The 26,892-nt window shown below is 41.8% G+C and overlaps 1 protein-coding gene and 1 pseudogene across 7 annotated transcripts in view; both read right to left on the bottom strand.

Moving 5' to 3' along the window:
• Nucleotides 1-5,953: 5,953 nt before the first annotated feature.
• Nucleotides 5,954-26,892, bottom strand: part of LOC110258728 (ATP-binding cassette sub-family C member 4) — a 208,159-nt gene continuing 187,220 nt past the window's right edge. For 2 of the 7 annotated variants that reach the window (XM_084982122.1, XM_084982123.1), the window contains 2 exons: nucleotides 21,422-21,556; nucleotides 5,954-8,256 (listed from right to left, as the gene is read on the bottom strand). In XM_084982122.1, coding sequence (XP_084838248.1) covers nucleotides 8,236-8,256; nucleotides 21,422-21,556 — 156 coding nt within the window. In that variant the 3' untranslated portion in view covers nucleotides 5,954-8,235. The remainder of the gene's footprint in view (nucleotides 8,257-21,421; nucleotides 21,557-26,892) is intronic. The other 5 variants (XR_014819744.1, XR_014819746.1, XR_014819742.1 and 2 more) reach the window with 4 other exon arrangements.
• LOC110258727 (protein tyrosine phosphatase type IVA 1 pseudogene) lies at nucleotides 14,666-15,359 on the bottom strand (annotated as a pseudogene).

The following is a 26,892-nucleotide window of genomic DNA, read 5'->3' as shown; positions in this document are numbered from 1 at the left end:
ATAAAAACATGGGAGAAACATCCAGTCTGCTCTAAGCCAGCAAGCACTTATGTTTGAATATCCTGATTTCAGCTGATGGAGGATCAGATAGGATTCTGTTCACAAAATAGCTGGGCACTGGAGGGGCTGTAACTGTGATTGTTTCACTGCCTGCTTACATCCCAAGAAAACAAAACACCATTTCATCAGCATTGATTTTCAATATTTTTGAAATGTTACCTTTACATTTGTTTCATGGAGTAAGAGAAAAGCAGAGGAGGGGGTAGGAAGGCTACAGGGAAAGGAGCCAAGAGAAACTGGACGTGGGGAGAGTGGGTGGGAGATCAAAGGGCTGCGGTGGCAGAGCTGGGTGGGGAGGACCAGGGCCCGCAGTGTGGGGACACAGCCCATGGATGCCACGGGGATGAGGGCAAAGACGGGACCAGACCGCCCTTAGACCAGGGCAAGAGGCCTCTGCCCTGAGCCTCACACTCTGGAGGACCCCAGTCCAGCCCCCCACTGACCCCACTGGTCCCCATGGGGAGAAGCCTCTGAGAGCCAAGGGGACACACCTCTCCAGCACCCCTTTCTCCAGGTGCTCGCTTGGTAAAGTGTGGTCCACAAACCAGCAGCGTCAGCATCACCTGGACGCTGGTTACAAATGCAGGCTCTCAGCCTGCTCTCTGCCCACAGCAAGTTAACAAGAGTCTGCATTTTAACAAGATCCCAGGTGGATCATTTGCCCCTTAAAGATCCAGAAGCACTGTCTAGACCACTCAGGTGCCCAGGATCCCAGAATGGCCTGCCCAGCCTCCCAGCCCATTTTGAGAACCTGCCTGGGCCTGTGGCCTGAGTCCAGCCTCCCAAGGGTGACAGCGCCAGGCAGCACCTCAGGTGTGAGGAGTCTGGGCTGGGAGAGCCCGTTTGCGAGGGAGGGAGGGGTGGCCAGCACGTGTGAACGAGCTGAGGGTGCTGGATCCTTGCCAAGAGCTAAGCACTGTCAGTTTTAAGCCTGTGAATCGGAGAAGACAGTGTGCTGTCCTTGCTGTCACTGTATTTGATGTAAAACAAGAAGGAAGGAAAACTATGCGTATTTAGTTAAAGAAATCTGCGAATTTCAGTAGAACTCGAAAGTGGCCAGAGATGTTCATCTGTTAGACATCCCTATTTCTCAGCATTGTCTCAAATCGCCCAGGTGAACGTTCCTGAAATTGGCTTCCTACTCGGAGGAAAGGAATTCTAGAATCAACCCTCCCCTGTGCGCTTGGGTGTTGGCTGGGTTACTACACGTCCAAGTAGCATCAAACCAGTGAAGACGCCTTTTTCTAAAGTCCACTAGTGGCAGAGTCACATCAGTTAAACCAGGTCTTTAAGAAAATGAATCAGAGTTAGTTTATCTTCATATCAAGAAAAAGCATACTGGGATAAATGCTACTGGCCCAACTCCAGGTAGAAAAATCTATATACCCCAGGGAAAAAGAGAGCCTTCTGGAGACAATGAACTTACACCAGGACACATCGTTGGGCGGAGCCGACAGCACCTCAGCTGAGCGTCAGGGAGCAGGGGTTTGTGTTTCAACTGCCTTTGGAGCCCCAGGCATCCACTGCTCCCTGCAGCTCTGCTGTTCAAAGAACCTCTGTTCAGAACACAGGGGATCCACAGGGGCCCCTCCCTCTGAAACAATTCGGGGAATGGCACTGTCCTTGGAATTCCGTGCATAGGTGATGCTGCGTTTGGCATTATTATATCCTTAAAAAATCACCTACTGCCTTATCCCGCCTGTGTGAAAACTGCTTTTATTAGCAGTCAGCGCCTCACTCCACCTGCTCCAGGCGAGGCTGTGCCTGTCTCTGTGCCATCGCCCCACGCGGGACTGGAGCCTGTGCAGAGGATACAAACCTGAAACTTGTCAGATGAGCTAATACTTGTCCCAACTGTTGTCATTGACATTTTTTTCTCTTTTTGTCTTTTTAGGGCCGCATCCACAGCACATGGAGTTTCCCAGGCTAGCAGTCAAATCAGAGCTACAGCTGCCGGCCTACGACACTGCCACAGCCACAGCAACGCTGGATCCGAGCAGCGTCTGCAACCTACACCACAGCTCAAGGCAATGCCAGATCCTTAACCCACTGAGCGAGGCCAGGGCTCGAACCCACATCCATATGGATACTAGTTGGGTTCGTTCACCACTGAGCCATGACGGGAACTCTTGGTCATTGACATTTTTAAAGAGTACATGCTTGTGGTTTTGTGGCATGTCCTCAGTTTGGGTTGTCTGCTGATCTGTTTTAGTCCATAATCCTTTTTTTCTTTGTATGGAGCAAGAATACTCTAGACATTATACTATTGTCATGACCTCACACATCAAGAGCCAAGGGTGTCGGTAGGTCCATTATTGGTATTGACTCTGGTCACTTGCTTAGCCTGGTGTCTGCCAAATTTTTCCACTTTAAAAATAGAATTCTCAGAGTTCCTGTCATGGCTCGGTGGAAGCGAATCTGATGAACATGCACGAGGATGCAGGTTCAATCCCTGGTCTCAATCAGTGGGTTAAGGATCTGGCATTGCCGTGAGCTATGGTGGTCTCAGATGCAGCTTGGATTTGGCGTTGCTGTGGCTGTGGTGTAGGCTGGAGGCTACAGCTCCGATTCGACCCCTAGCCTGGGAATCTCCATATGGTGTGTGTGCAGCCCTAAAAAAAAAATAAATAAATAAAATAAAATAAAAATATAATTCTTCCCTAAAGAATTAATCTGGACAGATACTTTGAGTCTATGAAAACGTCCTCTCTCCCCCAATGCCCCATTCACCCTATGTTGATTTAGCAGCCAATGATGAATTTTGTCTGAATTATTTATGACAGTGATGGCTGCCATAAGGTAATTTCCTGTCAATCTTCCTACATTTGACAGTTGCTATTCTACTTCAAAAAAAAACTTTCCCTTCTTTTTATTTAGCTTGTATTTTAACAAAATCAGAAGACTTATGGATTTAAAAAAAAAAATGCATTGTTGTAAAGCGTAAGGTTTAAAAATCCTCAATCCGAGGTTGACTGTTCCTTTCTTACTTCCAGCACGTCTAAGATGATATAAACTCCATCTCAGAGACTCACTTTTTGTCCGGGTAGTCTGCAAAATTTAATTTTAAAAATCTTTTTATGTAATGTCTTCCAAAATTAAACATGACTAGATTTGGACCAAAGCTTGTTTTGGAACACCCAAAGCGGTCATTCTTGAGATGAGTATTTGGCTGGTTTTATGAGCACAGTTGCTGAGTGAAAAAGTCAATTTAGTCAGAACCGTCCAAAATGTAAGCTTTCTGAAAAACATTTTTAGTGTATCAAAGTCTCAATCTTGGTTCTTAAGAAAATCCTACAATCGCAATGTTGACCCCAAGGCAAGTCAGATGGGCCTGGAGCATATGTGGAGGCCTCACAGGGCTGGGGTAGGTAACTGCTTCTACTAATGTTATTTTTCAGTTCTAAATTCAAATACTTATATTTTTCCCGGGCTTTTCAACACATATTACTGTTTTAGTTTTTTGGGGAAAAAAATGAGGTTATTTTCCTTGGAATATTAGGTTTAAAAAGCAAAAACTCAGTTAATCTATATTCTGGGTTTTTGGGGGTTTTTTGTTTGTTTGTTTGTTTTCTTTTTGTCTTTTTAGGGCTACACCTGCAGCATATGGAGGTTCCCAGGCTAGTGGTCACATTGAAGCTACAGCTGCCGGCCAACACTACAGCCACAGCAATGCCAGATCTGAGCTGTGTCTGTAACCTACACCACGGCTCACGGCAACACTGGATCCTTAACCCACTGAGTGAGGCCAGGGATCAAAACTGCAACCTCTTGGTTCCTAGTCAGATTTGTTTCTGCTGCACCACAATGGGAACTCCTATATTGTCTAGTTTTAAACATAAATATCATGGTAACAGTTAATACAGAGGGTAGTGAAGAGAGCTAATCGCATAGCCAGTATTGTTCTAAGCAGGGGTTCTCAACTATCTGGGATTAAGAATTGGTTTGATTTTATGTTTTCATCCCATTGTACCCTCATCAGTGATCAGCTCAGCCACATACACCTCAACCCTCCGCCTGGTCTCTGGGCTGTAAGATCCCCCCTGTCATGAGTGTGGATGTCACTGCAGTGTCAGGTGGACACACGTTTCTAGCTCGCTTTAAATTCCCATTCATATTTCAGACCTACTCACAAACAGTTTGTGGACCAGCGCTAGCCCACAGACCTTAATGTGAGTGTCACTGTCATACTGAATCTTGTCACAGCCTTCTGAGAAATGTACCTTCCCCATATCAGCTCTCAGACAAAGAAACTAAACCACAGTGGGCTTCCCAACCTCAGGAGCACATGATTAGCAGGAGTAGAACTTGTGTCCAAACCCAGGCAGTGCCCAGAGGAGCCAGCGTTTGATCCTGGAAGCCTGGCTCCAGACCTCGGGCTGCTCCTCGTGTGCTTGTTGGATTTTAACTCTGTGTGAAGGATGAACAGTTCGGTTTAGGCCATCAGGTCAGGACCTCCTCAAACACACCTTCCACTGTCTACACAGCCACCTTCATCCACACCAATCCTGCTCTCCTCTCCTGGTGATGAGGAGTCACCAAGGTCACTGATTCCATCCTTTGCGTCTGTGGATAATCTTGGTCCATCCATCATCCCAATGAAAGCAGCTGTGCAAGGGTGGGAATTACATCCATTTTCCATGTGAAGAGGCTGAGATTCACAGGTTGAGACACTTACCCAAGCATGTAACTCCAGGTACCAGGCTACAGGGTGACCACAGCCCGTTCTGTCAAGGAAGGTGCCAGTGTGTTATGCCAGCCCCTTAGCTGGTTATCACTCTCCTCTCACTCTCAAGTCTCCCACTTTGGACAGTATATTCTTTGGGCACGCACGTGGCTAGCAAGTGCAGAGAAAGAATGGACAAGCTGATCTGTGTGACTGACTCCCAACCCAGGGCTTTCTATTATCCCAGGCTACCTCTTAATATTTCAAAATTATGAAGTTTAGATGGAAGGTTTGTTCTCAATCATCGTTCATTCAGCAAACGTTTACCGAGCACCCCCTGTGACAGACCCTGTGTGGAAGGTGTAATTACTAAGTGAATAGGGCACAGTTCCAGGTCTCTAGAAGCTCATGGGTTAGTGAGAAAAGAGACCACTTCCGAACACTCATAATCAGGGCAGGCTATATAATTTACAGGACCCAGTGCAAAATGGAAATGAACAGGGTTTCTTGTTTAAAATTTAAGTATCTCAAGATGGTGACATCAGGACACTAAACCAAGTATGGTCAGTGTAACAAATGAGAGGAGTCGAGGGCTTTACAGCAACATGAGTTGCCTAGGAGATGACTGATGCTTCCTGAAGAGCTGAACACTGGGCTGACCCCAGAGAATGAGGGTTCCTCCCCTACGTGGACCTGCTCCTCTACGTTCAGATGACAGGGCATTGGGGACAGTCACTTAGTCATCTTGACTTAAACGTCAGTCACCAAGAGCGTCCCTCCACAGTACACACATGATAACTGTCTACCTCTGGAGCTGTGACACACACCGTGTGGGACGTGGACAAGTGCTGTCCAGATCTCCTTTTAAGGACTTGTTGTCCAGCTGCCAGAAGTGCTGCCAGTGGGCAGCCTTAAACCAGCAGCCCTTCTGGGGGCCACATACATGCAATGACCCGTCATGTGGATGCATAAAGACCAGGCCATTGGTCATGTCAGGAAACCCTGAAGGGCCACCTTCATCCAGAGCTGCCATGGGGTCAGCTAATGTTGTCTGGGCAGCATCCCAGCTTGATTTTTCCCTCTGCCCTGTCCTGTTTCTTCCCTCCTGATTCCACAAGTGCTGACCCCAAGACACCCCTAATACACATCCCGACACTGGACTCCACCTGAGTCTATACTGCACAGAACCAACCTGCAACAAGTATCCAAAAAAAAAAAAAAAAAAAGTGGTTCCAGTGCTCAGGATTTTTATTTGAAAATTATTGGTTATACACATACTTACAACTTTAAAAATCCCCAAAGAGAATACAAAATTGTAGAAACAGGACTTGGGGGGAGGGGAAATATGGTTAACTTTGGTTTAAAATCCAGAATCTAATGTTCTCTGACCAAAGAAAACTATCATGTTGAACCATAGAAAACTGCCATTTGATAGGTTAAAAAAAATGTGAATGTTCCACATGGTTCAAGCTAATAGAAAAAAATGAATTAGCATTTGAAATTTAGAGAACATTATAATTATGACGAACTCATGGGTAAAAGATATAATAAATTAAAATAGAAATTAGAAAATACATAACACTATGGTTATTGATAAGTACCTAATCCTGTAGGTTGAAGCTAAAGTGGGTCTTAGAAAAAGTAGGCTTCATCTACTTACATTAGAAAAATACTTGTTATTGTTTCCAATTTAAGAATTTTGAGAAAAAACTCAAAGGAAATGAAAAGTTGAAAGAAAGAATATTATGACTAACTAGAAATTTAAAAAAAAAAGATCAATTAAGCAAAAAACCTGACTCTTTGAAAATTAATAGGAAAAAAATCACATAAAATTATTCTTAAAAAGAGAGAAGGCCCAAAGAAAACTAACAAGCCAAAATGACTTATGGTTACTAAGGAGAGAAGGGGAGAGAGTGGGAGGGATTGGGAGCTTGGGGTAAACAGATGCAGAATATTGTCTTTGGGATGGATTAGCAATGGGATCTTGCTGTGCAGCACTGGGAACTCTGCCTAGTCACTTATGATGGAGCATGACAATGTGAGAAAAAAGAATGTATACATGTAAGTGTAACTGGATCACCATGCTGTACAGGAGAAAAAAAAATATATATATATATATAAAAGTGAAAACCAAAATGAACACAATTAAAGATGCTGCAGAGATTAAATGTATAAGATACTATGGTTAACTTTATACCAATCAAGCTCAGAATTCACAGGAAAGAGATCTACTCCTAGAGAAATAAAACTTACCAAAACTGAATCTGTTAAAAACAAACAAACAAACAAAAAAAACACACTGGGGAGTTCCCGTCGTGGCGCAGTGGTTAACGAATCCGACTAGGAACCATGAGGTTGTGGGTTCGGTCCCTGCCCTTGCTCAGTGGGTTAACGATCCGGCGTTGCCCTGAGCTGTGGTGTAGGTTGCAGACGGGTCCCGCGTTGCTGTGGCTCTGGCGTAGGCTGGTGGCTACAGCTCCGATTCAACCCCTAGGCTGGGAACCTCCATACACCGCGGGAGCAGCCCAAGAAATAGCAACAACAACAACAAAAAAAAGACAAAAGACAAAAAAAAAAACAAAAAAAAAAAACCACCCTGAATAGTACTAAAATAATTACCAAAAATTAACTAGACATTGATTGTTGCACAACACCGTTAATGCCATTAATGCTTCTGAATTGTAGGCTTATTTTACATTAAATACATTTTACCACAATAAAAGCGTAAAAAATAAAACCCTCCATCTAGAAGACAATCAGTCACGTGTGTCCTTCATTATCAAATCCCCTAGAAGGATTTGCTATGAGAAGCATATTTTCTCTTCATTCTCTTTTAGATCATATAAAGAGTGTCCTTCTGTATTTTAACCATATATCTCTTTATTTTTTGGAGATGGGACACCTCTCTTCTATAATGTCACAAACTAAAGTATACATTTTTTTGTTTTTCCTATGAAGTAGTTGGGTGGAATAATGGGTCCTAGTTCTGTTAAAGGAAGAAATGAGTGAAAATGACAACTTTACACAGTCTTCAAGTGAACAGAATCCCTGATACAACCAGAAAGTAGGATGTAATTGGTGGGGCAGGGGTGGGGAGCAGTAAAAAAACCCTCTCTGACAAGCTTGTCTTATATCTTAGAAAATGAGCTTTGGCTCTGGAGTTTCTCGAGGCACAAAACCTGAGAGACAGCTTTTATTGGTGGCCTGAACCTCTGATTTGGATAAGAAAAAAATAGTGTAACATATAAATAAAAATAACAAATCATTTTTCTAAGAGCTTGGAGGGTGGAAGGGAAAAAAATCCAAATAAACTAACATCCTGTATGTGTAAATATCTGTTGCTGGTATAAAAACAGTACAATACAGTTTATGCAGTGCAAAAACTTGGAGAAATGCCTCTGGAGCACACCTGCCCTCACGGCAGGATCACAGTGCTGTCCCCACACTGTTCAGGCGGAGGCCCGTCCACTGGAAACGTTCAGAACCATGTGGCCATTGTGAGTGATTTCTGGCTATTTCCTTCCCATGTGCGCCTGAGGGGAAAAAAAGACAGAAACAACATGTTTCAGGGTTTTCAAGTACTTGTCCCTAACCCATTTCCACGTCCACCTCTTCATGTGAAGCAAGTCACAGCACCAGTGGAGGCACAATTTAAAACCCAGGCATGTATTGGTTCTAGGGAGGAAGTAGCCCCATTAAAAAACCCTCTGTGGGGCTTGGGCTTAAAGCCAATCAACCTGTAGATCTACTTTAGTTCTGATCGTTCTGATTCACAGAGATCCTTTATCACTACATTAAATTAAAAAGCGAAGTCATTTTCCTGACTCAAAACCTGGACATAAATTAAGAACAAGGTGACAAAGAGGCTGGGAATCTGGCATCTGCAAGAGAGTTTCTCATTTTCACACATAAAATGAGCACAACAGTTTTTGATGTTGATATCAGGTTGTAATCCCTATATTTTACAAATTTGGGCAAGCACTGAAACACTGGTACATATGTATGAAATTTCCTGGTGTCTAATTTGTGCAGCAAAGCAGTTGCAGGGCCTATAGACATGGGATCTGTGAGAGTGGGTGACAAGAAATGAAAAGAGAATCAAAAGCTTTAACAAGGACTCAACCAAGCAACTTCTCTAAAATGGAAGATGAGACCAATAAGAGGACAGTTCTTTGCCAGGCCTCTGCATTCTCAAATTCTACCAATTTCTAGCTGGAAGAGATAGAGGTTTTCTGATAAACGTATAATCAGAACATAAAGGAAATGAAATGCTGTCAAGTTTCTCTGTTCCACCATCATCAGTTTTTAGGAGCTGTATGGTACCCTGGTTCCTTGACAGATGCACAGAGAAAAATGAAATAATGTCAAGACGTGTGAGCTCATATCTCTGAATGTGTTTGGGTGAATAAGAACTTCAAATGTAATTTTTTTTCCCCAAAGAAGAATGTGAAGAGTTTTGTTTGAATCTTGAAAACAGAAAATGTACCATCCATCCAGGCTGACTGACTCATGTCACCTGCTGGGTCACCCAGTCATGAGACTGCAGATCTTTTTTATAAAACCTAGCTCCAAGTACATTTGTGGTTCCTGTCCACAAAGTCATCAAGGGAAATGATGGATTTTACACACAAAATAGAAAAGCGTCAAGACACCTACTTTCCTATCAGGTGTACTTTCTTTTTCTCTTGATGCTTCTTGCATAATTGCTACCCCCCTAAGAGCGCTGAATATGAAATGCTATATATTCAAATGCCCCTTAAGTTAGGGAGAAAAATAGGAAATTCTTCAAGAATGCTGGAACCCCACTGGGTGAAATCAGAAGTTACTTTCATTGTAATGCAAGAAATTAAAAATAAGGCAGGGAACCTAACTGCATTGAATCTCCTGCCTCCATTTTTTAAGGCGAGCCATATCCTGTGTGGTTATATATTTAGATACTCTCTAGGTAAAACTAAAAACAACCAAAAGAACAAATGGAAATACATTCACTATTTTGTGCTTGACGATCCTCCAAAAATCACCTTGTTCCATTCCCCATAACTCTTTCTCAAAGTAATTTTTTTTTTTTTTTTTGTCTTTTTGCCATTTCTAGGGCCGCTCCCGCGGCATGTGGAGGATCCCAGGCTAGGGGTCTAATCAGAGCTGTAGCCGCCAGCCTATGCCAGAGTCACAGCAACGCGGGATCTGAGCTGCGTCTGCGACCCACACCACAGCTCACGGCAACACAGGATCCTGAACCCACTGAGTGAGGCCAGGAATCGAACCCACAACCTCGTGGTTCCTAGTCGGATTCGTTAACCACTGAGCCACAACGGGAACTCCTCAAAGTAATTTTTTATAAAGAAATTTTAATTCTAGCAACTTTTAACCCAAATGGCCTTTGTTTCATGGTGTGAAATATTTGAAACCGAGACTGAAGATGAGCATCTTGTGTATAAAATCCTTGATTTGACCTTTCTCTTTCTCATCTGTTACCATGGTGTAGACCACACTCTGGCTGACAGCACAAGTGAGAGAAGGCATCTCTTTCACAGGGCAGGTTGTGAAGGGGGTTGAGATGACTGAAAGCTTGTTAGCAGATCCTCGTGGATGGCGCGAGGCCGGGGTAAGGAAGCCCGGGCTCATCTCCCTCTCCTGGGGTCACTGCTGATCCTGGAAACATCACTTAAGCTCTCTCCACAGTGGGGGCCTCATTTGTGAAATAAGGTAATGACCTACCTCATAGGAACCAAGAGATGACTACAAACCACAGTCTGAAAACACACCAAGCTAAGTGTTGGGTGTGATTATGATGCTGCTCAGAGACATGGCCCCTTAGTCCATGGAAAGTAGCAGCATCCCTTGCCTTGAATGAGGAAAACAAAACCTCTGGGAAGCTCTTTGTGAATCTTCTGATTTTATCTTTAAAGAAGCCCAGAGTCTTAGCTGAGACATATTTAACTCAGTAAACATGATAAACTGGGAGGCAGAAAGGTGGTTAGAAGATTCCTAACTCTTTCTAACCTGTGACTTTGAGAAATTGCTTAGGTTCTTCTGCCTCAGTTTCTCCATCTGAGAGATAATACTGCCAGATCAGAGTAGTTGTGAAGATTAAAGGAGAAAATGTCAAAAAAAAAAAAAAATTTCAGATTCAGAACAAGTAGAATATAAGACCAGTGGGTGGTGGGTTTCTTGGCCCTCTCCCCCCTCCTTCTCTTGGGTTTGGTTCATTATAGTTCTTCCACTGCAGGTTGAAACTAAGGCTAATATCTAAAATCCAGCTAGTAAATAAAGCTAGCTTCTTGGAATTAGATCTTTCTAAAAGCAAGAGGGTAATAAAAACTCCCCTGCATGAATAAAGGCCAGCCCTTGGTTCAACAGAATGAGAATTCTGGCTCAAGACTCAGTCAGTTCATCCTCATTGAACAGCATGGCCCTAGTTCAATCTCAGGAACCCTCAACTTCCTCAACTTTTTTCTTTTTCTTTTTTTTTTTTTTTGTCTTTTTGTCTTTTGAGGGCTGCATCTGTGGCATATGGAGGTTCCCAGGCTAGGGGTCTAATTGGAGCTGTAGCTGCCGGCCTACACCACAGCCACAGCAACTCGGGATCCAAGCTGAGCCTGCGACCTAAATATACCACAGCTCAAGGCAATGCTGGATCCTTTAGCCACTGAGAAAGGCCAGGGATCAAACCCTCAACCTCATGGTTCCTAGTCGAATTTGTTTCCGCAGCACCACAACAGGAACTCCAACTTCCTCATCTTTAAAGCAGGTTTAACTTTTGTGTACATACTGGCATGTATATTATCAAGTTAAAAAGTACTGAATAGTAAGAGAGGATTTCTACTTGTAACTTAATGGAATAACAAGTTTTCTCTCCCCTTTTCCTCTCAGAAATCAACCTAAAAATGGTGATTATAGGTAGATAAAAATTAAGCGCAATCACTGATGAAATCAGGAGTTATTTGAAATCTCAAATGACAAAATATCCAGACAGGCTGCCATATGCAACTGGATCCAATGGGCTGTGGCAAGGCAGAGAGAGGGTACCTAAGGGGAGAGGATCTCAGCAATCATGGCAGAGCATGGTTCTCCAACCAAGGGGTGGATTCTAAGGTGCCAATGAGGAATCATGCAGAGGTTCCCAGGCTAGAGGTTGAATTGGAGCTGTAGCCACTGGCCTATGCCAGAGCCACAGCAACACTGGATCCGAGCCACGTCTGCAACCTACACCACAGCTCATGGCAACGCCGGATCATTAACCCACTGAGCAAGGCCAGAGACCGAACCTGCAACCTCGTGGTTCCTAGTCGGATTCGTTAACCATTGCGCCACAACGGGAACTCCAGAATCACAATCTTTGCCCGAAGCACATACACCAGTGATGTCCTAGGAGAAGAGAGATTCTGAAATGCAAGCGGTATGAACCGCCCACCACTGCAGGCTAGGCAAGAACACAGGCTAAATGAATACATGTTCTCAATTTCTCTCCCACTCACCGATAGACATACAAAAACACACACCCTCTTCTATCTTGCTGTGCTGTGAGGAGCTTCTGCATTAAGCAGAGAAAATTCGATTCAGCCTGAAATGATGCCCTAGCCACAACTACCCACAAATATATGGTCTAGAAAAAACTCAATGCAAAGGCGGGTAGAAGGAATAACAATAACATAAAAGTAGTACAGTATCTGTAACATCCACAAGTGAAAAATGAGGAAAAGGAACAAAATGAGCATGTGAGGGATGAAAAAATACTCACTGAACAAGTGAAAAATATGTAAAAATATAATGCAATACATTCAAAGAAAATAGAGAACAAACAACCTGCATACAATAGACATCAGAGCACAGGAAAACATGGTACAGCAACAGAAGATGATGAAACACAAGTTGATAGATGCCAAAGTGGAATGGAAGAGAAAAATGAAAACATCAAAAGAAATGACACTTCTGAAGGCCACAAAGTTACAGCTAAAAAAAATAATAAAGACATTGGAGGACAGGATGGAGAAAGCAAGCCACATCACTGTAAATTAATAAAAATTTTTAAAGAATTAAGGAGATAAAATAGGACAGGCAACATATATATTATAGATATTTATAAAGAGGAGACTCCAAACAAATAAAACAAACTCAAAGACATAACTCAAGTAAACTTCTCGAAATAAAACACTTGATTGTAGAGACCAGGAGTACATGATGTCCTAGGAAAAACAATGACCTTCAAAATAAAGAAAGAATCCTTTGTGCATCCAGGAGGGAAGATCAAGTTATTTGAAATTAGAGATGCAGCAGATAAATATTTCATACAATTGACCTTGATCAAGGTGGGGCTGAGTGGCTCTTATGCTCCAGTCAACAATTTGTGTATAATTTTAGAGTCACTCTCCATATCCACATAGTCAACTAACTGTGGATCAGGTAGTATTACAGCACATAGTCATTGAAAAAAACTGCATACGAATGGACCAGAGCAGTTCAAACCTGTGCTGTTCAAGGGTTACCTATATTTACAGTAAGTGAGGGATTCTAATTCCAATGGACCCTCCTTTAAGATAATATAGAGCCTTGTTTTAAAACTTTTATTTGGGCTGCCACAACAGTAAATATATTTACGTTTACACTGAGTCCCAGTACAGAGTAACTAGCTATATCTATATTTATGTATCCTGAAAGGAATTCATGAAATATCTACTACTACTAGGGAAGACACATTGCTGTTCTTTGTCCATTCCCCACTCCCCTTTTTTGCATTTCATTATTTATTTAATGTTTAAGCTCTCACACTAAATTTTTATAAGCTGGTGAACACTGACAAATTATTTCTCCCACAGAACTATAACCACATGTTCCCGGACAGTATAAACATATGGCTGAGGTAACATTAATACACATCACCATTTTATCAATTACATAGTAAAACAAATTGTCAAGTATCCAAATACTAAGTTACACAGCTCAAAAGGCATATAAGATATTAAATGTCTGCTCAATTCATTAGCAGAAACCCACTTCTTTTTTTTTTTTTTTTTTTTTTGGAAGAGAGGTTGGGAACCACACTTCAAACAAAAATAAGTTGGTAAAGACTTCAGATAAGTATGAAAAAAAATTACAAGTATTTCAGAAATTTTATGATTAAGAATTTTTTTAGCTACAATAACAAAATATTTCTACTTTAAAAAAAATTTACTAAATTAAAGCACACATTCTACATGTTCTGCACAAGACAAAGGCAACATTTTACTAAAAATACTTAATAGCCACCTCCCACTCTTTTTGCAGGCCCTCCCTGTAAGTTGCACCCCAAAGTGCAAACATTAAAATTAACTGTAAGGCTTTTTCTGTCTGGTGACATTAAAGACATGTGCTTCTGTACAATGTAGATTTTCAAAATGGAGGTCTTCTGTGACAGCACAAAATTAAGTTTACAGAAAGACATTAAATAATCACTGTAAGACTTGGTTAATAAAAAGGAAAAAAAAGAGCAAATCTTGATGTGTACTGGTATGAATGTGGGAGATGTAAATATCCTGTGAACAAATAACCACATAGGCCCTCCTTTTTATGTTTGAAATGATGGAAGAAATAAACCGCAGTCCAGAGTGTTCATAGTTCCTGGGATTTTAGTTCTATATGACACTAAAAATATACAGGTATTGTACTGGGTATTTTGGTACCTAGTCTTTCTAAATTTCTTATTGATAAGATTCTGGCATGGAAACAGATTTGAAGATGTTAACTCAATACTGCATGATTTCAGGAAAGGTCAATTGGTACAAATGATAAGCACATTTTAAATGCTGAACAGCAAGAACCCTTTGCTAAATGTCCAAATAGGTTGATCATAACTCAAACATAGAGGTTGCAAATTCTACCAGGCTTGTGGCCTGGTAAAACTGCTTTTCAACACTCCTATGGAAGCTTCATTAAACTTATTCACCAAGCCAATGTGTTGGCTAATATGTATGACAAATTCAGCACATCTCAAGTTCCACTTCCAAACAATGACATCAGGCATCTCAGTGTTATTGAATGCAACAGTTGTTTCTATGACCATCAGAGTCTTTGAAGCACAGCCACATTTTAGGATGATACTTCTCTAAACACAAAAGTCATTTGCTGTTAAAAGCTTCACGCTGCTTTCATCTTATGAACTATACTGCATCTTCATATTTCCTTCCACCTTCAATTAATGCTAAGGAGACAAGCACTGGGGCTCTCTCAAGGCCTGCAACACAATGAACAGCAATACAATAACCAGGATCTTCACCAAACTTAATTTTCACAAGATTTAACCAGTCATCAACAATCTGGTTAGATGGTGGTACACCATCTTCAAATGGCCGATCAAGTATATGGATGCCTTCTTTCTCCACAAGAGTAGTGTCATAAATTGCTTCAGATACTCTTACTATTGTGGTAACCCCATACTTCTTAAGTTACTCTATAAATTTGTTGAAGGTTGCATTAGTTGGATTGTGTGTAATAAGAAATCTCATGTTCTTGTATGTGACTTCCACAGGAGATGGGTGGTTCATTCGAGCCATGTTAATTTAGTTTAAAAAAACTCAATAGGGTTATGAAAAAAAATTTAAAAACTGAATACAGAAATGATGCAAAGAAACTGAGTCTACTTCAATACACTCCACTTGAAATTCTCAGTGCTTCTGAGTATGAAGTGGGGAGTAATGGGAAATGAAATGAACCTCCTAACAAGAAGCAGAAACTTTTCAGTCCAGTATTACTGAGGCAATAGAAAGGGAGTGCACTGAGCTTTACCCCCTCCAGGTCAGAACTCTTGTAAAAAATGCTCTGCGGATTTTAACTCAACACTTATGTGTCCAGGTTAACCACTCTTATGGGGGCTTCTTGGTGGAGTAGGCACAGGTCATGCTGTGCCTGGCAGTAATCTCCAGTGCCCTTCAGAAACTCCACAAATGTGTGACCAAGAACACTACAGAAAGGAGTATGTCTACTCATTGAAGATTGTGGCTTAAGCATACAGCTGGTCCCGAGGCAGTGGCAACACAGGTGGCAGTGGCAGGGCAGGGGTGGTGGTGGTCATTGAGGGGCGGTGGCAGCTTCACAGGAGGTAGCAAGGGCAGTGGACTTGATCCTGCAGCCAGCAGCTCCAAGGAGAGCCTATTTCCTTCTTTTCTACTGCATTTCTTAAAACTTGCTGGTTACCCCTGTCTAAACAGATTTCCTAGCCCCACTAATGACTTACATACAACCCAAAGTTTTAAAAGGCTAAACTAGGACAAACTTCAGCCAACTAGAGGTATAAAAAGTGTCCTTTAATAGAAGTAGGTAAAATAATAGAGGTCTAAGTATTTTTAAAGATTTAAAAGTAAACAGTAATAGAAAAACTAAATGTTTAGTAGAACATAGAAAAGGAAAATAACAATGTTTATAATGTGGAGTCAACAATAAGGAAATACAGTATTTCTAGAAGAAATTGAAGCAACAACACATAAAATAAAGTGCAAAAAAAACACAGAAATTAAACTACAAATTAAAAAGTTATAAGAAAACCTAAGAACTGAAAGCATAATACAGCAGAACTAAGACAAAACATACCTACAAGGGCAAAGATTAAATCTCAGAGCTAAACCTAACTACTTGTCACCAAAGGAGACACATCTACAACTGACATTAAAAGCCAGTCAAAGATATGTCAAGCAAATAAAAACAGGGGACTCAATTTCAGTTTTGAACCACTCTGGATTCAGGGCCAGAGACATTAAATGAATGGAAGGAAGGGACTCTAAAGTAGTACAAATACATAATTCATAGTGCAAACCCAAGTCATGAATATCTCGGACTGAAAAATCATAACACTAAAATTATCAAAACAAAAAAGACAAGAACTATAATGTGAAGCTTGCTATAAAAGAAGACTAATTCACCTCTCTCTGAGTCTAATTCACATCAAATGGACTGAAATAAATAAGGATAAACCAAACCTAAATAATGTAATTAATAAAAATCACTCTAATTATAAATTAAACTCTATATCATAAATAGATAATCGTCCATCTGTTAAATGCCCAAGGAACATCTACAAAAATTACCCCATATACGAGACCACACACACACACACACACACACACACAAACACACACACACACACACACACACACACACACAATTTGTCTTTTCTGGGGCCACTCCTACAGCATATGGAGGTTCCCAGGCTAGGGGTCTAATTGGCGCTGTAGTCTCCAGCCTACGCCAGAGCCACAGCATCGCGGGATCCGAGCCGCATTTGCAGCCTACACCACAGCTCACGGCAACGCTGGATCCTTAACGCACTGAGCAAGGCCAGGGATTGAACCCACAACCTCATGGTTCCTAGTTGGATTCGTTAACCACTGTGCCACTACAGGAACTCCTAGACCACAAAAAATATTTAAAAATACTGTTTCTGGGTAGAAATACTACAAAGAACATTTTTTTTTTTTTTTATCACAAGGCAGTGAAATGAATGAAATGATGTATAAAATAGAAAACAAATAAACATTTCCTTCAAGTAGGAAATTTGAAAGATCTCCTTCTCAAACAATTCTTGGGCTAAAGAGGAAGTGAAAACCAAAATTGCAGAATTGATAAATAAAAACCTAACTATGATAAAAGCACTACACACCAGAACCTATAGGTTATAGCTATAACACTATTCAGATAAAAGTTCACAGATGTAAAAGTATATACATTAAAAAACAAGAAGGAATGGAAACAAATGCATTTAAGAAGTAGGAAGCAACAACAAAGTAAATCAAAGGAAGGAAGGAATTTTTAAAGATAAAAAGCAGAAAGAGATAAATTATAAAGAAGAATATATGTTGTGAGCAAATTTCTTCTTTCTTTGGGGGAAAAAACATAAAACTGCAACAATTAATTAGAAGGGAAAATGAGGAACAGGAAATAGAGAAAGCCATAAATACTCTGTAGCCTTTCAAAAGAATGAGAAAACTATGCACTGAGAAAATCTAGGATATAATATTAAATGAGAATAGCAAGGCACAGCTATCATTTGTGCTTAGAAACAGGAAGGCCACACAGGCCCAAATTCTTCCTGATGCACAGAACATGTCAGCAGAACAAAGGTGCTGCCAGGGCTCCACTCCGGGGGAGGGGCTGTGTGGTGACTGGAATGGCAGAGTGATTTACTCTTTATCCATAGAAATCTATTTTTAAAAATAAAGTTTTTGAATTTGGCAGCATTAGATATATCATTTGTTTAAAAACTGATGATTAAAATTACACTTTCATTATTTAGATTTTCTAAAGCTACTTAGAAGAACTGTGGGTACGTTTTATTATTATTGGGAAGTAAGGGCTCAATCTACAGCCTTTAAAGAAATGATCCCACTTTTACGCTGTAAAAGGCTCTAATTCTCAAAGCACTGAAGCACACGCCCTCTCATCTGATCCCTGTAATGACAGAGGGAAGAAGCCCGCAGGGCTGTAACCCCTGCTCTACACACAGGGGAGGACCCTGAGGCTCAGAGACCTTGGGGACATGAGGCCACGTGGCTGCTGAGTGGCTCCCCCACTATTCACACCGCCCCAGACTCCTAGATCTAGGATGTTAGCATATCTTAACTTTGGGGTTATAGCTGGTGGTACCATGAATAGATACAATGACACCTGTACACACTGGGAACAAAGAAACTTCAAAAATCCTCAATCAGGTCTGCTTTACCACAGAAGGAAATGAATGACAGATTTCATCCCTTGTTATGGGCCGAACTGTGTCTCCTCCAACTGTATATGTTGAAGTCTTAAACCCCCCACCCTGGTCCCTCAGAATATGAAAATATTTGGGGACAGGGACCTTACAGAAGGGACTAGTTACAATGAAGTCACATAGCTGGGCCCTGATCTAATCTGACAGGTGTCCTCATAAGAAGAGGAGCTTAGGACACAGGCACTCAGAGGGCAAGACGGCACCTACAAGCCCAGGAGAGAGGCCTCAGGAGACACCAACCCTGCTGACACCCTGACCTCAGCCTCCAGCCTCCAGACAGTGAGGACATGAGTCTCTGTTGTGTACGTCACCTGTTCTGTGGTACTTTGAATGGCAGCCCTAGCAAACTAATGCACCCTTCAGCTTTATGATCCAAAAAGTACTTTCTGTACTATTTCATGGATCTTCTAAAAGTGTGCCAGCATTTTCAGAGAAACAACTACATGGTCAATAAACATGACTTGGAAGCACCTTTTCCCAGATGCTGAGTTTTCTTTTCAAATGAATGAATTCTGTTCTGTTAGAGTGAAAAGCTTGCTGACTTAGGCTACTCCTCTCGGTGTGGCAGGAGTGACATCTGAAGCTTGTACATTTAAAGAGTTGACAATCTGACAGCTTGTTCTCCAAAGAAGGCAGAGCATATATAGAAATGACGGCAGGAAGATATTCAACTGGGATGAGAATCAGGGTGTGTATCTCCTTATGTCTTTCAGTAGAGGTGATCGAGCCACTGGTAGGGCTGAAATCCAGGAGTGATGCTCTGCCACCCTGTGAACTTGGGTGACAATCCCTTCTTGGCTACCAGGTCAAAGGAGCAGCTTCTCAGACTCAGGACAGAACATGGTACCTAGGGCGGCACCCACCACCCCCAGCAGGTCTGCTCTGTGCTCCCTGGACCAGTTCTGTGACCCTGGGGGAGCCTTTGACCTAATCTTGACCCAGTGGATGAGATGGGTTAAAAAAGGACTGTCATGAGGATTAAGTGAAATCACACATGTGAGAACTAAGTAAAACACATTATAAAGAACTACACCAAAGTAAATTACCATTAATATTGTAAAAGTAGGTACAAGATCACTAGACCAGGAATCACGAGATTTCTAATTCTGTGACCTATGTCTGCTTTGTATGTAGGTTACACTTGACTTAAAAAATTAATTGAATGAAAAGATTACTAATTCTCTGTCTGCTGCAAATTAATCTCACACCGGTTGTATCTATAGGGCCGTCTTCCTCCTTACGGGCTTTAGTTTCCTCACTTGTAAAATCAGGGTGTTGAATCCTATTATCTTCTGTTCTTTGGCCCTATCTAAAATCCTGTGATCTATTTCTCATTGCTCAAGGTCTTGATAATAGATAATGATAACACACTTTTTAAACAAAGACTTTGACACAGAGGTAGGGGCACATCTCTTTGAGGTGAAATAACTAAGGGTGAATGAATAAAAGGGTTTGGGAGATTCCAGGCTGCTCTGTGTTGGGTTATACAGGGAATCTCCTAAAGGATTATCAGGTCTTAGACGGGAAACTCTGACTGGGAGGTGAAAGCACAATTTCAGGCATAAAAGAATACCGGGCTCCAAGTGCAGCTTCTCTGCATGTGCATACAGTGTGAGAATTTGTGGAAAGTCTTCATTGTTCCTAATCCGAGGCTTGAACCAGTGAACTCTGTCAACTCCTCAGCCAGCTCTGTGACCCTGGGCAATCTCCTAGCCTATGAACAGTGGAAGGCACTGCTCGTCATGTTTTCATTTCTAGGCGGGAGGAATGAGATGAAACCAGGACAGAGAGAACTCAAGCACATTTTAAATAAATCTTTCATACAAAGTACTGTGGACACTGGGCCATATCTTTACGAGATACTTTAAATATTACACAAGTAATCTTATTCTACTTACAAGTGAAAATCTGGGAAATGCAGAAAAGTATGGAGAAGGAAAAATGCTCCCATCATTTAAAGCCCAGAGATAACTTTTGGATGAGAAGCCCCGTCACATCCAGTTGGAACCTCCTCCTACCTGAGCCACGCATCTCAAGGGGCAAGGACACCAGACCCTCCCTCCCTCCATCCTTCCATCAACCCCACTCTCACCTGGCTCCAGACAGAACTACAGGCAGCTGCATGGCAATGGCTGTCTCTGAAGTCAGATCTGAGTTATCACATCTGTAGGACAAGATACCACCACCTCCCCTCTGTTGGAGCGACACCACGTGGCCTGAGTGTTACTTGTGGAGCATCTTCCTCACACTGCCTACAGGGCTTAGAGCTCCCACACCCCTCAGCTCTGCACAAAGGCTTTATTAAACCCCCAAGCCCCATTCAGACTACAGTGTTAAGGTTATATAAATTCCTGATCTGTCTTAATGACAACTGCACCTTCTAGAAGGTAGAAGAAGCTTAGGGAGGCAACATGACCTAAGTCTAAACAACAAAGAATCAGGGAGACTTAGTATCATGTTGGAGTTTTCTTTGCAAATTAGAAAACAGAAGCAACCTACACTTTTCCCTGGTAGATCTTCCTAGACCTGAAATAGTCCAGATTTTTCCCTCAAACTCCCAAATTTCCTGGATGTTCCCTGACAGCACTTGCATTGCAAATAGGCTGAGGACCAATCAGGATAAAATGTAAAGGGTCTGCAGAATGAGACTGATCTGTGCTGTGTGGGAATCTGAACCCATAGAGGCCAAACCTGTAGAAAGTCTAATCTGCAATCTCTCTCTTACGCACATGTGCATGCACACGTGAGCACACACTCATCCTGCTCCACCCCCACCTCTTCTGCAGATTCTCGGCAGACCTGCCTTCAACCTGCACCTTGTTGTTAAGACCCAGCCATAAAGCCTTGTCTCTGGAGGCTCATAATTGCAAAGGGCACAGAATGCTTATTACCAGACCCCTCATGGAGATCCTGAAGAGTGAACCAGGGAAATGAACTTTAATTAGAATTCTCTGCTTGGAGCTCACCTGTGTTGCTGTTTCAGTGAGGGCAGCAGCCTCGGCCTCCCCCAGGTGTTGCACCATTATGCAAAATAGGCTGTCTTCATCTTGCAGCAAATCAGATGGCTCATCATCTTCTTCCAGTCTCCCTGAATCCAAAACCTGGTAATTAGGAGAAAAAAACCAATTATCAGACAGTTTTTCCCAGTAACATATTATAACTCAGACAATATTTTATTGCACATGGATATGTTCACTAATTGAAACTTAAAAGGAAGAGGGAGGGGCTCTTAACTCTGCTTTCTACTTACTAGTGGCTTTGCTTCATGGTGCTGGAGAGAAGAAAGAGTCTGAAACAACTGGTCCAAATGGTACCGCTACAGAAATTGTTCTGATGTTAAGTGGTACCTAGTTCTTCATTTAGGTCATTCTTAGACTAAATGTATTTTAAGAGAAGGTGCTGAAACTCTGAACATGACACAGGTTGTTTTTCCATAGCTAAGGATTGCAGTTAATTCTTCCCCATGGTATTTAACTAGAAACCTTTATTAAGTCTCCCAAATACCACTTTCCTGTTAACTATTCGTTTACCACTGGGAAGCATTGCTAAGGGCAGCTTGCTCAAAACGACTCAAGAAGAGTTGAATATATCACATCCACATAATAATTTAAATGTCTTCCAACTGGGCATGCCAATTTAGATGCGCTGAATGTGTAATTTAACTTAATCATACTACAATAGAATACAACTACTCCCCTGATGTTGAAAAGGAAGGAAAAAATGCAATTTTAAGACACATGTCTCCACACCCCTCTGGTCGTTTAATCTATGAGAGAGCAGGCAAGACTATATAATGGAGAAAAGACAGTCTCTTCAGCAAATAGTACTGGGAGAGCTGAACAGCTACATGGAAATCAAGGAAATCAGAACACACCTTCACATCATATACAAAAATAAACTCAGATGCTTTAAAGACTTAAAGACATGATACCATACAACTCCTATAAGAGAACATAGGCAAAATAAACTTGGACATAAATAGTAGCAAAATTTTCAGATTAGTCTCCCAAGGTAAAATGAATAGAAGCAAAAATATACAAATGGGACCTAATCAACCTTAAAAACTTCTGCACATCAAAGGAAACTACCAACAAAATGAAAAGACAACTATGGAATGTGATAAAATATTTACAAATGATGGGACCAACAGGAGTAATAAGTAAAAAAGCCTCCTACAACTCACTATCGACAAAGAAAACGACCCAATAAAAAATGGGAAGAAGCTCTAAACAGACATTTCCCCAAAGAAGACATAGAGATGGCCCATCAGGTACATGAAAAGATGCTCAACATCATTACTCATTAGAGAAATGCTAATCAAAACAATAATGAGGTGTCGCCTCACACTGCCAGAATGGCCATCATCAAAGTCTAGAAGTAATAAGTGCTGGGGAAGGTATGGAAAAGGGAACCCTCCTAGACTGTTAGTGGGAATGTAAATTGGTGCAACCACTTTGGAAAACAATATGAAGATTCCTTAAAAAATTGAAACAGACCTACCATATGATCCAGCAACCTCACTCCTGGGCATAAATCCAGAAAAAAATGAAACCCGTACTTCAGAAATATACATGCACCACAAAGTTCACAGCAACATTGTTTACAAAAGCCATGAGATGGAAACAACCCAAGTGCCCATCAACAAAATGACTGGTTTAAGAAGTAGGGGTACATATGGCTGGCATATTTCTCAGCCATAAAAAAGGATGAAATAGGGCCATTTGCACCAACATGGACGGACCTAGAGACTATCATACTAAGTGAAGTGAGTGAGAAAAAGACAAAATATGGTATCACATATATGGAATCTAAAAAATAATAAAATACAAAAGACTCTATATTCAAAATAGAAACAGACTCAGAGACATAGAAACCACACTTACGGTTACCAAAAGGGAAAGGAAGGGAGTTATAAACTAGGACTATAGGATCAACAGATGCAAACTACTACACATAAAAAATCAGCAAAAAGGATTTACTATATAACACAGAGAATTACATCCAATATCTGGTAATAAACTGCAATGGAAAATATTCTGAAAAAAATATTTAACTTAATCTCTTTGTGAGCCTGGCAGCTTTTTAAGGGCAGGGTTATGTGGTTTTTCTTGTTCATTGCTGCATCTCGGGGCCCTGACATTGTACATGACAGGTAAGAGGCACAAAGTACCTGCTGGCTGAAAGGTAAATACAAAGGAAATGAAGTTCAGGGCAGACTGGCTGACCACCCAATGGTGCAGCCTGGTAAGACTGTAGAGTGAGACCAAGGAGGAAACCAGTCAAGCTGGCCTGGGAGACAGTTCAGGCAGTGGGATGCAGGGGTTCCAGGACGAGGGATGTGGATGGGGAGGACCACAGGTTGATGGCCACGGGCCAGAGGGAGAGTGGGAGGAAAATGAAGGAGAGAACATCCAGGGTTGAGGATGGAGACTTGAAACTCACTGATGGTCAAATAATGGAAAAGAGAAAGACGAGAAGGTGCAGTCCGAGGGGAGGGGGAGCGAAAGGAGCAGGAGGGCAGCGCCCCAAGACTCAGGTCAGGGGCTCCAGGAGCTGCGATGGGGCCCAGACTGAAAAAAGGCCTAGAATAGAATTTTACCCACGTGGCCTTTACATTTACTGGTTTGATCAAAGATTCTAGATATTTCAGAAGTAAACATAAAGTGACTCTAAACTTTCTTTATACAGAAAAATTAGTATAAACTTGAATTTTTAGTTTAACATCCTTTATATCTACAAGAAAAGGCTCCTGTAATCTTCCCAGGTACCCATGCCTCCTGTAACCCAAGTTAAACTATAAACTAACCACACATTCAAGGGGGTGCGATAGCAACACCTCTACCCCAGGCTCTCTCCAGGAACGCCAACCTTGAATCGCTCACCACCCTCTGGAAGGTTAAGGAAAATATAGTATATAAGTCAGTCAGTTACAGAAGCTCAGTGAAGAGTGTTTATCAGGCCTGTGTATCTGCAGATATTCCAGGTAACTGTCCCAGACATAAACATCTAAGGGACCCACTGCAAACTAGTTTGCTCCACTGACACTGGCAGGATGCCAGCAGTGACAATGTGGTGGCTGCAGGGAGAGGTGGGGGCAGGACAGGGTGGAGGAAAAGCCAACGATAGGAAAGAGATGCTGCGAACAGCTTTCAATATGAGGAAACATGGTGAAGGAAGACCCCACTTAGTGACAAGTAGAGAGGGGGAGGGGAAGTTATTCATGTCAGGCCTCTGTCTCTGGCTGCCAGGTGACATGGGGACAGTTATCCAACCTTGGATGGTGGGTCCGTCACTGGTAAAGTGGGTGCCTGTGACTTTCTCAGGGACTGGACAATGTAGCAAGTATTAATGCAAGACCGTTCTGAGGTCCTGAACAACTAAACCCCTCTTCTCAGCTGGGGAATGAGGCCAGCAAGGCTGTGGTGACCCCATGCTGCTCTCCCAGAGCTGCTGCTTTTACATGGAAGCCCCCCATGAAGGATTTTCTCTCCCAGATTGTGCTTCTATCTCCACGTGAATTATCTTCCCTCTGGAAACTGGAATGACAACTCTTGGTATGTTGTTTTTTTTTTTTTTTATTTTCCCACTGTACAGCAAGGGGGTCAGGTTATCCTTACATGTATACATTACAATTACAGTTTTTCCCCCACTTGGTATGTTTTTAAAGAGCTTTTCTCTTCTAAATGTTTTAACTACAGCCATGTAGGCTTATGAAAGAAAAGTTCCACAAAGGTGAAATATAGTATTTCAGTAACACTCTAGTTAGGTGTGGGCCATTGTTGTGCTTTTCAGGTGGTTATGTTACAACAGTTTCTGGTTTTCATTTCACTGGGAAAAACTTCCAAGAAGAGGCTTGTACTGAGGAAGAAGGAAAAGGACATAAAACCATAAGACTGCCTGTGGACAGAAGAGGTGGAACCTGAGCTTCCTGGCCCTGGTTTGGGCCCTTCATTTCCAAAGAATCCTCGAACTGCTGGCAGTGAAAATGCTGAACACAGGCAACAACAGAGTTGGAGCAACAGCAGATTTTCACCTGCTTCCTGTGCTCATGCTACCAGGGAAAATCTGGGGGTGTGGGGGGTGCTTATGAAGACAGGAGTGTGCAGCGATCGGAGGAAAGCTGTGCCACCAGCTGAAGAGAGAACAGGCCACAAGCGACCAGGTGGTCCTAAAAACCACAAGAAGCAGCCTTCAATGTAGGGACAGTGGTAACTATTAGGAAAGAGAGGATTTCTAATTTGTCTTGTTCTCCTGTTTAGTGATAACAGAGTAAATAAGGAAGGTTAAATTATGTGTCATTATGACTACACCATGTTTAATAAAGGTGAAATTGACAGAACATCTTTGTAAAACAGAATTCTAAGTCTCACCCATCAATGGTGTGTCATGAAGCAAAACTGAATGAATCCCTTTGGAGAGCCAACACATAAAGCTACCTACCAGGTCACAGTTGTTTACCAGCCAGACTTCTGTTTGACTGACTCATAGTAAACAAAAGCACATCATCCATCTTCATGCAGAATAGTCACCAGTGCAGGAAAATGTAATAATTACAGCTTAAGCACTTGCAGTGACTGGACTTTAAGGTGACAACACTGATGGTTATGCCCTTTATCAGTGTCCATCACCCCCCAGCCACTCCCCCTAACCCAGAGGCTGGCTGCCTGCCCTCTGCAGCATTAGGCTTTGGAGCTGATGGACTTGTCTTTATGTCCTTCGACCTTTCAGAACAGACAATCACCTGCTTTCTGGAAAGGAAACAGGTACAGGCATCGCTCAGAGACATTGCAGGTTCAGTTCCAGAACACCACAATGAAGGGAATGTCGTAATGAAGTGAGTCACGTGATTCTCTGGTGTCCCAGGGCATAGAGAAGTTTTGTTTACACTCTGCGGTAGCCTATCAAGTGTGCATTGGCACTGTGTCTTAAAAAACAATGTGTAGACTTTAATGTAAAAATAATTTATTGCTAAGAAATGGTAGCCATCATTGGAGCCTTCGGCAAGCTATAGTAATAACATCAGAGATCACTGACCACAGATCAGCATGCAAATATAATGATGATGGGAAAGTATGAAAGACTGTGAAAAGTATCAAAATGTGACACAGAGACATAGAGTGAGCAAATGCTGTTGGAAAAATGGTACCCACAGACTGGTTTGACTTGGCATTATGGCACACCTTCAAATTTTAAAAACAAATCCAATATCTGCAATAAAATAAGGTGTGCCTGTATTTTTAAAGCAAGCAAGAAATAACTGTCTCAAAAATCACAGGTTTGAGAGAGAACATTATTTATGGTATTTTTGCTGAATTGAAAGCCAATTGGTAATCAGAAACTTTAGAAAAAAATATATGGTTTACACCTGGGGTGGATGGAGCACACAGTACAGTTCCCCAGTTGTGAAGCTCGGGATCCATGTCTCTTGGGTGCCCTG

Source organism: Sus scrofa, chromosome 11 (genome assembly GCF_054392235.1).
Source record: "Sus scrofa isolate SSC_HxYL_T2T_F1_AM1 chromosome 11, Sscrofa_HxYL_maternal_Yorkshire_Landrace_v2.0, whole genome shotgun sequence".
Taxonomy (NCBI): domain Eukaryota; kingdom Metazoa; phylum Chordata; class Mammalia; order Artiodactyla; family Suidae; genus Sus; species Sus scrofa.
The sequence above is the reverse complement of the archived record's forward strand: the minus strand, read 5'-3'. Positions and strand labels throughout refer to the sequence as shown.